Source organism: Sciurus vulgaris (assembly GCF_902686455.1).
Source record: "Sciurus vulgaris genome assembly, chromosome: 11".
NCBI classification, from domain to species: Eukaryota; Metazoa; Chordata; class Mammalia; order Rodentia; family Sciuridae; genus Sciurus; species Sciurus vulgaris.
Genome location: NC_136472.1, coordinates 86,133,672 through 86,148,117, shown reverse-complemented (window position 1 = coordinate 86,148,117; position 14,446 = coordinate 86,133,672). Strand labels below are relative to the sequence as shown.

Here is a 14,446-nt window from a genome sequence, read left to right as displayed (position 1 = left end):
TGGGTAAAGGGTCAGCATATCTGTTTGCAGTTAATGACTGCAAGATAGCTTCTCAGCTTCTGTCAGTATGTCCTTCTTCCAGGTGGGAGAAGCAAGAGGAGCAAGTACACATGAAAGGTACTTACAAGAGGAGTTGACCTTGGTCTGAAGAAAGTTCTCAGAACCTGTCCCCAGATTTCTATTCAATCTAAACAACCTGAACATGGTCACAACCATTTGTAAGAAAGTATAGGAAACTCCTCTCCTATTTTTTTCCTTAAGTGGGCACATTACTATATCATTACCCCCAAATTGGAAATTTTCTATAACAGATATTTTAAAATAAATAAATTTTAAAAATATCTGTTTAACACATTTTCCAAATTGATTTAACAATGACATACTTTTCCTCTCTTGTATTACTGTCCTATGAAATTCCTTTTGGGAAATACTGGTATAATTAATATCTATTTTTAAAAATAAGAATTGTGATTACCTTTCTCCTCAGGTATCCAAATAAATTATATTTTAATTTATTATGATATCAGTGTGGTTGGGAGGAGTCTAACAAGCATTGAAATATAGGATTTTAAGAACTATTGATTATGTGTTTATCTTTTTAATATAGTTCAATTAACTATATTCATTATAGCTGATGAATTTCTCTCTTGAGAGAAGGTCTGATACAAATGGTCAGTCAGTTCAATCTTACTTAATAAACAACTTAATAAATTTAGAAAATATTAATGAATTCTATTTTCAAGGGAAAAACATTAAAATTTTTTAAAAAGTTTATGTTTTGGTGGGCTGGGGAAAAGGATCTCTCCTTTTCTTAAAATTTTCATAGATCCACAATTCTTTAAAGGATATCTTAATTAGCTTTCAAATGAAAATTTCAAATGGCAAGTTGATCTCATCTTAAATATGGTGCTGCAAGACTGAATAGTTGCCTTTAATTTCTATAATTTTGTCACAAACATGAGAATAGTAATAATTTTTATAGACTGAGATAAATTTACTATTCATAAATAAAAAGTACTATGTACTTTGCACAATAGTCAAGATAAATATGTAAAAATGACTTCAGTCATTTTTGTTTCTCTTTCTGACTTCCTTAAAAAACAGGGATTGCCAGGTAGTCAACTGCTAATAATTTCATGCTCATCCTGCCTCCAAAAAAAAAAAAAAAATTTGTCTTACCTTGTGCAGAAATGTAGAAAGGTGTTTTCTAGTTGTTGGAGAGAGTAGCCCAGAGAAAAGAATGAGGAAATGTTGACCAAGGAGTACTAAGTTACAGGTAGATAGAACTTGTGATATGCTGTTGCACAGTGGAGTGAGTATAGTTATTGGTTATATATTGTGTTTCAAAAAGTTAGAATAAACTATTCTGAATGTCTTCACTATAAAGAAATGATAAATATTTTGAGGAGATGGATATATTTATCCTAATTTAAACTTCGTACAATAGATGCATGTTCAAAACATCCCAACTAGTACTTAACAACTAGTACTTAACAATTTTTGTTTTTAAAGTATTGATTAAAACAAATTTTGAAAAGCATTTCAAATAAAAAGCAGCTGATTCTCTAAGATCACTAGAACCAAATTCCACAATACAGAAAGTTCCTATCTCATTCTGAACTTAGTTCATTTCTTGTGTTCATGTGGAGCCTCTCAGATTTTTTTAATGATACACAGTAGGCACTCATTAGTATCATTAACAAAAAATTTTTGATAGTTGTGTGACCCTCCCTCTGTGTTTCTTAGCAGGCTTTTTCTGTGTCTACTTCTCCTTGACCCTTTTGTGATGAAGGAAATCATCATAAAAAAACAAGTAACTTGTTTGTGATCCCACTCCTAGTATATGGCCAGAACTCCAAGTTCTCATCTTTGTGTCCAAAGTAATTTCAAAACACCAGAGAATAGCTATGTGGGGCCTGGGGAGGGTGTGTTGGTTGGAAAGCAGACAAGTAGAAAAGAGGTGTTTTTCATGATTCCTCTCATTTTTTGTTGGTCAAATAATGCATCGATTTTTACCACTGAAATTTTTAAAGGTTTTATCGTTTAGAAGACGATCAATATATTAAGGTAAATTTTTGTCCTCCATCCCACTTAATGTGGTTTTCAGATGGAGATGCAAAAACTTCTATAGGGTGGATATGATGTCATTTTTATTTTTGAATCAAAAATAGTGTCACACACCATCACTTTAGTCAAATAAGTCAAACTCAGAAGGTCAAGGGTCATGTTTTCTCTCATATGTGGAAGCTAGAGAGGAAAAAGAAAAAGAGAGGTGGAGGTGGATCTCCTGATAACAAAGGGAGATCAGTAGAGCAAAGGGAGCAGGGGGTGGGAAAAGAAGGGAGAGGGGAAGAACTGGGGAGCGATACTGGCCAAATTATATTCTTATATTGTATATTGTGTGTATGTACAAATGCATAGTAATAAATCCCATCATTATGTGCAATATAATGTACCAATAAAAACGTGGAAAAAATAGTGTCACATAAATCATTACAAAGTGCATGTTTATTGAGTAAACTATAAAATGTGGATTAAATAGATGTAGTAAGAATTATACATGTTGTAATTTTGTGATCTACGAGCATTAACTAAGTTCTGCTATATTTAGAGGACTACATTAAGCATACCAACTTTGATGATTATTTCTTGAGATAAAGGAGATATCTTTCATATTTATATGAAATATTTGGTACCAGGGGTTGAACCCAGTGGTGCTCAAACACTGAGCCACATCCCCAGCTTATTTTATTTTATTTTTGAGAAAGGGTCACTAAATTGCTTAGGGCCCTGCTAAGTTTCTCAGGCTGGCTTTGAACTTGGGATCCTCCGTGCTTCTGCATCAGCCTCCTGAGTCTCTGGTATTATAGGTATGCACTACCGCGCCTAGCTAGATTTATATTTTCTAAAGTGGCTCTCTTCAACGTTTCCCTTTAAGACATGTATTGGTCATGGTGGTCTACATTCTGCTACAGCAGCTAGTTAACCTTAAAATTCCCTGGAAATGTGTTGGAACACTAAACAGATTTATTTCTGGTTCATGCACTATCTTCTGTGAGTCCAGTGGCTCTCTAGAACAGGATCCTTTGAGTGATGGCTCAGAGATTCAGTCTGTTTCTCTTTTCTGGTTCAACTTGTGACTGTTAGTTGCCATGGAAGGGAAATAATGTTTCCCCGCCTCATTCTGTAAATGACGAGAAGTGTTTCCAAGCACCATGATTAGAACTAGACATATAATCCTGTGTAACCACAGAAGCCTGGGAAGTATAGTGTCCTAAGTGAAAGAGAGAAAATCAGCAAAAACTAGTAGAAAAATGTCATAGAACTTTGAGTTCAAATGAATACCCATTAATTTATTTAATAAATATTTACCTATCACTTAATTTTTGAGCCCAAATATGCTTAATCTCAATGTATCTACTGTTGTAGTAGCTCCTAACCATGACTTGTAGATCATAATGCCTATACATTTACTTTTTTGAAAAGTTACTAATTTTTTTAAAAAGTTTTTATAAAGGGATTGAGGCTATAAAATGGCAGTGTCTTATACAAATAAGTGTTTATTTTTCTTTTATATAAAGATGTCTGGAACTCTGAGTAGTCCACAAAAAGCATGGTTGATTTTACAGTCATCAAAGTTTATTGTTTAGACTATAAAGTCAACATCCCAGGCACCAGGGAGGAAGACAGATGGAGGAATAAAGAGATGAAACTTCTGACTAACACAACTTCTTATAAAAGGATTTCCCAGTTGTTGCGCATGCACCTTCATTTTATACCACATTATCCAAAACACAGCCACACAGCCAAAATAAATGAATGGAATCTGAGAAATGTAGTGTTGTGGCTGGGCACTTGGCTTCCCTGAATAAAATGAAAGTTCTGTTACTAAGAAAGGGATGATCAGTGTTAAGTGAATAATAAGCAATTTCTGTTGCAGATAAGTAGGGTTTTTCTCATGCAGATGCATACATGCACATACACATACACACATTTGAATATACAAACACATGAATAATAAGTACAGCTTCCTTCATGATTGTTCTTCAGTTTCTATCCTAAAACTAACTAGGGCAAGAGAAGAAGAAGTATTTTCCTTCCTTGTGTGATTTTTCTGTTCATAGAGTAAATATTTTAAGGTCTACTAGAGGCCTCCAATAAAGGAAATACTATTGAACATAGACCTAGTAAATTGGCATTTTAATTTGGACAAATATAGTAATATGATAATACTAGAACTTCAACTTATCTTACTGATGCAGCATGATTGTATTTACATTTCTTTACACTTGTAACTAATTTTCCCTCAAAAAAGGTATGCTTAGAAACAGATATACTTGTTTTATATCAATAGCTCATACACAACCTTTCTTAGTCCTTTAGGATTATGAGAAACAATGAAATAAACACTGAGTCATTGAAATGTCTAGAAATTGGACTCAGCAGTTTGATACATGTTGTAGAAAATTCTTTTCATTTTTCCTATCTTTTCTGCCTTTTCCACAGGCTGTACATTGATGGTCCATTTGGAAGTCCATTTGAGGAATCTCTGAACTATGAGGTCAGCCTCTGTGTGGCCGGAGGCATTGGAGTAACTCCATTTGCATCAATACTCAACACCTTACTGTATGTCATTTTGATCCATTTTATTAGTTTAAATAGAGAACTTCCAATGTTTTAGACATTTCCCTTTTTAGTATGAAATACTTCCATACAGAATGTTTCCATTCATATTTCAAGGAATTCCACTTACTAATTAAGGAGGGAACAATTCAGAGGTTCTCAACACATGATCTGTGGTTCCTAGCATGTTCCTTGTAAAAATAAGTCAGCATCACAGGTATTCTTTCCTCTGTTCTTTTGCTGCTAAAAGTCATTCACCACATTCTTCTTCATTGGTAAGTGGCACTACTCATTCATTCAGTCAACAAATAGTCTTGAACACCCATGTGCCCAATTGATCTTATAGGTACTGGGAACACAACAATGAATGGAAATGGAGTCCCTGCCCTTAAAAAGTTTACATTTAAGTGGGACAAGGGAAAAATAAACCAATGAGAAAATCATAAAGAAAACTATTTCAGAAAATGTTAGAATTATGAAAAAAAGACAGTTTGATGGATTATAGAAATGAAGTACTAGACTTATTATAGAATTATGGTCAGGGAAAATTTTTATGAGAAGATGACACATGAACACATCATTCCTTGGCTTATTTCTTAGCAAATTCATAACAGACTGAAGAAGAGAAATTTCAAAGGTGAGACTGGCTAACTAGGAATAATCTTGCAGTATTTTAGTTCCAGGATTATAAACAAAAGTTAACTAATTAACCTGAAAACACAAACAAAGTGATAGCAGGAAATCACTCTGAAATTAATCCCATTCACTTTTCAAGTAGATACAATTTGCATTAAAACTATGTTTTATGAAGGAATGAAAAATAACAAGTCAAATTGATGTGTTTGAATGGTTTTTTATTTCTAGATGTAATTTCAGGACTTTTTTGGAGAATCATAGAAAAATAACTGTATTCCAAGCCAGAAACCATTTGTTTCTGACAACACATTGCAAGTTATTTGGATACTTAATGTTATGAAAAAGGGAGAACGTTTTCTTAACCTCAAGTCTACTTCGTTGTTATAAATAGGAATTCAGACTTGGAATAAAGAGTTGCTGGAACACATTACATAGTATGTGATTGTGAAATCTCTTTCTTTAATGATTATTAAGAATGAAATAAACAACCAAATTTCTGGAATGTGTTAGGCTCATTTTGCCTGGAGGCCAGGGCATGACCAAATGACCTTTGGAATCCTGTTCAATGATAGAATTCACTGAAAATAGAGAACTTGTTTTTCTAAGAGGCAGGAGACATTATTATTTTGACCTAAGAGTTCAGTGTATGACCTCAAATGGAAGCAGGTGATATGCATATGATATTCACAGGCATAAACACTCAAATTAATGATATATGCCATGTCTTCGAGTCAGTACATTGCAAATTGAGTTCATTTGAGAGTAATAGTGCTGTATCAGATAATGGAATATAAATGACTGATTTTTCTATTGACTGCTTACTATAGTGAAATGCATATTTTCAAGAATACAGGGATTCTGTAATTTGTTTTACAATCCTAATAACCAACATGTTGTTTTAATTTTAAAGGGATGACTGGAAACCATATAAGCTTAGAAGACTATATTTTATTTGGGTGTGCAGAGATATCAAGTCCTTCTGTTGGTTTGCAGATTTACTCTGTATGTTGTATAACAAGGTAAAAATAGGATCTTTTTTGATTTCACATTTTTTTATTACAAAGTTATTTTCTTTCATAGTACAAAAGCAATAAATATTTGTGATAGGATAAGCAAAAATTCTCTTCAACCTAAATAAAATCAGAGATAAAATATGTTAATAATTAGATGTACATCATTTTAAATATGAGTATTCGTGAGTATGTGTAGATATCTATGACATACTTTAACTTGGAAATATTCATTTCTATGTTTTAACATAAGATGTTTAACAGGTATGTTTGCATATGCCTGGAGGTGGTGAGGGAGACTCATGCAGGCTCTTGCTGCAGTATCTTCAGTTCTTGTTTTCAAAAGCTCTTATCCCTCATCTCCACCTTTAGTACAAAAACCATCAAAACAATTATTTACTGATACAGTATCTAGAACCTCAAAAATTTCAAATTCTAACTTTTTTTTGTAACAGAGATAAAAGTAAGAATGGTGGAATGAGACAGACATCCTTACCCTATGTACATGTATGATACACGAATGGTATGAATCTACATCGTGCACAACCATAGAAACGAAATGATGTACCCCATTTGTGTACAATGAATCAAAATGCAGACTGTAAAAAATTAAAAGCTAAATAAAAAAATTCAGATAAAGTAAAATCTTTCACTACTTTATTTACCCAGTGTATATAATGTTATTTTGTGAGTGTCACATCATATTATTTATATTTTTATTCAAGTTGCTTTTTTGGGGATTTTTGTATTGGTTCTTTTTAGTTATATACAACATTGGTACGTCTTGAATTTTTTTTTTAATATTAGTAAAACATAGAGCTACCTCATTCTTTTACTGCTGTAGAGAAGCTCATGGCATGGAGGTATCTCATTTATTTAACAATTTCCTAATGTTGCAGATTTACTTTTGTTTTACAAAGAATACTGCAGTGGAATTTACTGCACATGCCTCTGTGCATATAGTCATTCATTCAGTCAGTCATTCTATCATTAAAAAAATATTTATTAATCACCTACTATTTATTAATCACTACATGAGTCAGGAACTATTTTAGGAGCTGGAGATATAGCAGATTACAAAATAAAACCAAGTTTTGATATTGTGGGATTTATATTCTAAGTAAAAACTACATCCTAAACCTAAACCTATAAATATATAGGATATTCGAATTTGGAATCTGATTAGGACAAAGAAGAAAAGGAATATAGAAGTAAAGCAACATTATCATTAGAGGGCATGTTTGCATGTTCACTTATGTTGTGGGTTCAAGAATGAGAATGTCCACCTAACAAAATGCTCTTGCATAGAGACTCGAGTGGAGTGAACAAGCATGCTGATCATGTATCTTGGTGGGGGGCAAATTTGAGGCAGAGGAGTTAACTGCATAGACAAGAGCACTGATGCAATAGCATACTTGGTGTGATGGGGGAAGATGAAGGAGGTCTGTGTGCATGAAGCAGAGTAAGCAAGGGCAAGAATGGTAGGAGAGGAGATGGGAAAGATGGTGTATGTGCTTTCTGGGGAAAGATAGATTATATAAAAGGCTTTTGAACTTTATGTTAAAAAAAAAGAGAGAGAGAGAGATGGATTCTGGATATATACCTAGAAGAATACAGAACGGGGAATTCACCTGATACTTGTACACCAATGTTCATAAAAGCATTATTCACAATAACTGAAAGATGAAACAGCCCAAATGTCCATTGATGGACAAATGATTAGATTGTGGTATATCCATGCAATAGACTATTATTTAGTCTTAAAAAGAAAGGAAACTCTGCTACAATGCTGCAGAATGGATGAACCTTGGAGACATTATACAAAGTGAAGTAAGCTAGATACAAAAGAACAAATATTGTTTTATTCCATTTTTATGAAGTACATACAGTAGTTTAATTAATAGTGACTTAAATTAGAATGGTAGTTGCCAGAGCCAGGGGGGAAAGGGAAATGAGAAATTGCTGTTCCTCATTTTTTCCAAACTACTTCTTTCTGCAGGTGTATTTCTTGCTTCATATATTATTACAAATGGAAATCCAGTGCTGAATAAGTAAAAAACAATAAGAAAAAGTGTCTATTTTTAAATTTTTTTCTTTTCCTAACATTATACCCTATATCACTATTGTCTTTTTTTAATGAAAATTATGTTCTTAAGGAGTGAATTCATGGATTAAAATTCAAAAAATATGAAGAATAAAATAAGGAATACTTGGATAGGATTTAGAGGATTACGAATATTGTATTTAGCATAGTAGATTCTGTATCTGTAAAGATAAAGAATATTTCCTTCTATCACCGTTGTCAGACCTAATAGTTACCAGTAGGGAAGGGGAGTTTATGAATTAAGATTCTGTTACCTGTCTGTCTATCTACCTACCTACCTATTATTTTCTTATAGATATTTACTGCAATAAACCAAGTTATATGTTAAATTATAGATTCAAATATATTTCAATAGAAGAAAATCTGAGCGTATGGAAAGAATTTTAATAAGTCTATTCATTTTTATGTCTCAGTTTTGGCAAGAGAACAGGCCTGACTATGTCAACATCCAGCTGTACCTCAGTCAAACAGATGGGATACAGGTATGTGGTTGGATGTTATTGTTAATTAAACAAGCCTCTTGATAGTTGAAGATTTACTGTAGGAACTCTGCTGGATGAAAACTTCTGCAGGTGGCTTGAGCAGAAGTTTCCTAGAAGAAGGCCGCATTTGGAATAGGTCCAGGAAACTCGTGGCCTTTCCTTGAAGTCAGCCCTTATGCCTTTCACTTGCCCTACACACAGCAGGTTAGAGCAGACCTGTTGATTCCATCTCTCCCCTCTTCAGAATTGCTTCAGGTTCATTATCTCTAGAGATCAGGCAATAAAGGAACAGCCTTGAGTTTTTTGCTTTTTGTTTTCATGGAGGGGAGGTTTATGTTGAGAAAAATTATTCACTCACACAAATTATGCATAGTTAATTACAAGGAAAACTAAAAAGTAAAATAAAATAGCTGTCATGCATTACTTATTTACAATGTGGACAACATGCTAAGAATTTTACATACATTATCTTTTGTAATCCTAAGAGATTTGAAGAGTAGATATTTCTCTATTTTTCAGATAAAGAAACTATTGTTTAGAGATGACAATGAACAGTTACATGGGGTGATAAATCTGGGTGTGAATGCTTTCCCAGATTTTTATTACAGTATTTTCTATCATACATTTTCACAATATTTTGAATAAAAATATGAAGGCTTGTCAGTTACCTCAAAACTCTTCTAGTCAGGTTTCTATTGTACTTGGTATATAAAAAATATTTCATGTCATCACACTTATGAAGCAAGTCAACATCGTTTTTCCTCATGGCCTAACTGTAATCAAGATACAAAGCAAATTTTTACTTTGTACTTACTTAGTCTGCCTGGAACTTAGACACTTACCTCACTCTAACTCTCACTACCAATTCAGATCTAATGTTTGTTTAATTGCAAAAACTAGCCCATCACCTGCCATTTGTTGATAGAGCCAAGATTTGGAACTCTGCTGTTTTGGGCAGTCTTGGCCAGGAACATTTCCCCAAATGTATGAGGACAATTTGTAATAATTTATTCATAATGAATCAAATGTGAGAAATGTATTCATGTGCAAACATACTTCAGTAAAGTTTAGATGCTGAGCCTTTTTGAGAGTGAGTGAACAATTAGAATTCATTCTTCATCTTATTTGCAGTTTTTAAAAAATGAAGCAAGTAACTGAAGTCTAGGGAAAAAAGTCATGTGAAAATGGCATTCATGGAGATAATGGATTTCAAAGGAAATGATACTTCAAACTGATTGTACTTAATAGATTTCCATTTGATACTTATATTCTTCATATCACAGCAATTTGGTAGGAAGATAGAGCACCCCCAGAAATGATATAAGAGAAATGAGTCATTTATTCATATCTGAAGATCATTTAAAATACAGTGTTTCTTTTTTGGCAGAAGATAATTGGAGAAAAATATCACGCACTGAATTCAAGACTTCTTATTGGACGTCCTCGGTGGAAACTTATATTTGATGAAATAGCAAAATGTAACAGAGGGTAAGTACTATACCTCAAAAAATTTGACTCATGGCTGGTGATTAAATCAAAATATTCCAAAACCATCACATGATGTGTTTAAAGATGACTTAACTTTAAGTATACAAATTACAACTTAATTTAAACACTCTTATAATCAGAGGAGGAGGCAAGGCAGGTAACACCCTATATATCAGTAATGCTAAATAATTAAGTTTTGACTTAGAAAGAGTGAATAAGGAATTTATTGAACTAGATTCTTCTACATACTTTTAAATTTGTATAGACTTATATTAAAATGAGGGTTATACCCATAGCACATATCAGATAAGCATGGTTTGGAAAGTTTTTAAAAATCATATAGGCTAACAAGGGAATTTCACCAATAAATCTCACAATGAATGCTTTTAAAAATTAAATTTTTATACCTCATAACAAGAGTGAATGACTTAAAAAAAAACCTTTCCTAGTAATATGAAAACTCTAAACTAGAATTATTTTCATATCTAATTTTTCTTCTTGGAAACTGTAATTCTATCAAGAATCTTAGTATTAAGGAAAGGATTTTGAAAATTATATGCCAACTCACACCTTTTAAAGCTTACATTTAAACAGCTGCATTAGAAGTTTAAATGGTTTCAAAAGATACAGTTTTTAATAAAATGCAGATATTGACATTTTATAATTAATGTAATTCCTTTAAACACATCTACTAAAATATAAATACCATAAATGCCTGATACCAACCTCACTTATTATAGTGATATGCAATCAAGTTCTTCATTAGCATTTGGAAATTTTACATAATTTTCCCCCTTGAACTTGTATTTCTATTCCATTAACTCACAGAAATGTACCAAAATTCAATATATTTTTACATTTGGATTAATCATACATTTATTGCTGAACTGCTCCTACAACAATAATGCATGAATATTGAAAGTTTTACTTTAAAATCTCATAAGGCTCCATCCAGTCTTCATTTTTTCTTCTGATTTTGAGTAATCATTATAATTATTAATATGTACAGTCGCTTAACATAGGCATGTTCTGAGAAGTATATCATTAGGCAATTTCATCATTGTACAAGCATCATAGAGCATGCATACATACCTGGGCTATTGGTATATAATCATACAGAATATATCTCTCTATATTTATATCTATCTATATACAATATATCCTATTGCTCTTAGAACTATGATGAATAAAACAATGTTAGGTTAAATCAAACACAAAATGATATAATCAAGAGTCACAGTAAACAAATTTATGAGGCTGTCGCTACTGTAATGCATCATACTGTTTTATAGTACTTTTTACTTAGTACACTCCAAATTAACAATAAAAAGTATAGTATAGTAGATACATAAACCAATAACCTAGTCATTATTATTAAGCATTATGAACTGTGCATAATCGTATATACCACTCACTATATATAACTAGCAGTACAACAGTTGTATATACAACTGGCAGTACAAGTTTACACCAGCATCACTACAGACACCTAAGTTACTCATTGTGCTATGACATGACAGCTCTCACATCAACAGGTGATAGGAACTTTTTATCTCCATTATAATCTTATGAAATTATCATACATGATACATAGTAGACTAAAATGTCATTATCCAGAGTGTGAATATAGTAGAACCATTCATAATAATCTCTTTTCCTTTATTGCTGCTGGGAATTGAACTTAAGGCCATACTTATGCTTGGCAAGTGCTCTACCATTGAGCTATATCCCTGACCCATTTAGTTTTATTTTGAAATGGAGCCTTGTTAAATTACCCAGACTGACCTGGAACTTGTGGTCTTCCTGCCCCAGCCTCCCTAGTACCTGAGATTACAGGCATGTACCACAAAACTCAGCACAACTCATAATTTTAAAAATATATTTTAATAAACATCGAAAGGATAGTTGGTTGTAAATACATGGGCCAACCTCTTAGATGAAAGCTTTAAAGCAGCCCCTCAATTTATAATTCATGGATGAATATTATTTATTGAAATGACCACTGACTAAAGACGACCCATGGTTCCACCCTCAGAGATTTTGATGTAGAAATTATGAAATAGAACCTAAGAAGAAGAATTTTAAAAGAATTAAAGTTACCCGTGTGGTTCAGGTTGTACCTACAAATTGAAAATCACTTTGATAGCACTTCTCTTCCCTTGATGAAGTAGTTTTGGGGATAGAGTGAAAAGTATTTGCACAGAGATCCTTTGCAATATTCATACTCCTTGTAAAGGTGAATACAGAAAAATAAATGTTGGCCTCATTTTCACTAAATTCCTTTCCTGGGATTTCCCAGCTGAGGTATAATAATTTCATATTCATCTGATGCTTACTGTGAACTACAGATATGTTCTTTTTTAATGAACCTCAGACAAACATTCTTTTATAGTTTTTTGTAGTATATTACTGAAAACTTCAACATTTTCTTTTATTCATTTCCAAAACTGAACCCCAAGACAGGGGAGGATAATTTATAGGAAATTAGGTTGGGATTATTTGTTCCTTTGGTTGGTTTGTAAGAATTCTCATTTGTTATGCCTTTCTTGTTTTAAACAGCTTTTATTTTTATTTAGTGGTTTACTATGTTTCTTGAAACAGCAGGGTTTGTTTGAGAGTAAACGTGCACCATCTACTGTTGACATTTTGCACAGCTCTTCACTTTGTGTTTGGGCTCTGGGGCAGGTGCCTGAAATTGGTTATTTTTCCAAGGGTTTTTACATAGCAGACTTAGGAAAAGAACAGATCAATCTTTTTAGAGGTTTAGTAATTAGACAAAAGACTCTGTGTAAATGTAAGATTATATTTAAGATATATTTTGTTTAATCTCATATATATAAATTATTGAAAGAGCATATAAACAGGCATAAGAGGCATAAAAATTAAATTTAAAAAATATCATATGTTGGGCAATGATTTTTAAGTTTTAGGAAATGATCATTAAACCAGTAAACATTTGTCTGGTATACTATGCAGATTACAAACTTAAACACTTATGTGACCAGAGATAATAATATATTCTTACATGGGCTTTAAAAAGCATATGTGTATAGATATACACACTATATATTACACACATATGGAAATGTATGTTTATATATTTATATGCATGTATATACATATTTCTTTAAATGTACATATATATTTAAAGTATGGACCTTAGTTTTTAATAAAACTTGAATAAATCTATGTTGTATAATTCTTCAACTTACTTTTTAGTGACACACATTTATATTGATCATGGATAACTTCCATGTAACTCTACCTCACAGTTTAGGATTTGGACAATATAACATTACTCTCTGTTATGGTTTGGATGTGAGGTGTCCCCCAAAAACTCATGTGTGAGACAGTGCAAGAAGTTTCAGAGGAGAAATGAGTCTTAACCCAATCAGTGAATTGATCCCCTCATAGGGATTAACTGAGTGGTAACTGAAGTGGTAGGGTGTAGCTGGAGGAGGTGGGAATTGGGTCGTGGCTTGGGGCACGTATTTGTATCTGTTGAGTAGAGTCTCTCTGCTTCCTGATCACCGTGATATGGGATGCTCTCCTCCTCCCACTCTCCCACCAAGATGCTCTGTCTTACTCAAGCCCTGAGGAAAGGTGCCAGCCTTCCATGGACTAAGACCTCTGAAACCATGAGCCCTCAAATATACCTTTCCTTCTCTACAGTTGTTCTGGCCAGGTCCTTTAGTCGCAGCAGTTAAAAAGCTGACTAAAACACTCTCCAAAGATGGATGTTTAGGTTACCTCTAGTTCTTCACTGTTACAAGAAGTGCTACAGTGACCATCCTTGTACAGACTTTCTCATGAGAGCATTGTAGTAGGGTGGCTAGGATCTTTGAAATAGGATTTCTGGTTCAAAAGGTCTGCTCATTTAGATACCGAACTACCCAAAACAAAATGCTTAATCAATTTACCTTCTGTGTGTAAGAGAGTGGTTCCTTCCTGCTTTGGCTTTTTTAAATTCCGAAAATGATTTATATGATGGCATTAGATGACCTTGGAAAGTGAAGGAGCTTTTGAAATCATACTGATTTCATCATTAGTTTACAAATGCACCTGGGACACAAAAAGGTAATGATTTATCAAAATCTATGGTT

The 14,446-nt window shown here is 32.9% G+C and overlaps 1 protein-coding gene and 1 long non-coding RNA gene across 5 annotated transcripts in view; one reads left to right on the top strand and one right to left on the bottom strand.

Moving 5' to 3' along the window:
* Positions 1 to 14,446, bottom strand: part of LOC306640910 — a 925,259-nt gene that overhangs the window by 317,646 nt on the left and 593,167 nt on the right. The window lies entirely within an intron of this gene.
* The window catches only part of NOX4 (NADPH oxidase 4), a 367,378-nt gene that overhangs the window by 343,245 nt on the left and 9,687 nt on the right, over positions 1 to 14,446 (top strand). For all 4 annotated transcript variants that reach the window (XM_079105592.1, XM_079105594.1, XM_079105591.1 and 1 more), the window contains 4 exons: positions 4,507 to 4,626; positions 6,170 to 6,278; positions 8,787 to 8,855; positions 10,243 to 10,343. In XM_079105592.1, coding sequence (XP_078961718.1) covers positions 4,507 to 4,626; positions 6,170 to 6,278; positions 8,787 to 8,855; positions 10,243 to 10,343 — 399 coding nt within the window. The remainder of the gene's footprint in view (positions 1 to 4,506; positions 4,627 to 6,169; positions 6,279 to 8,786; positions 8,856 to 10,242; positions 10,344 to 14,446) is intronic.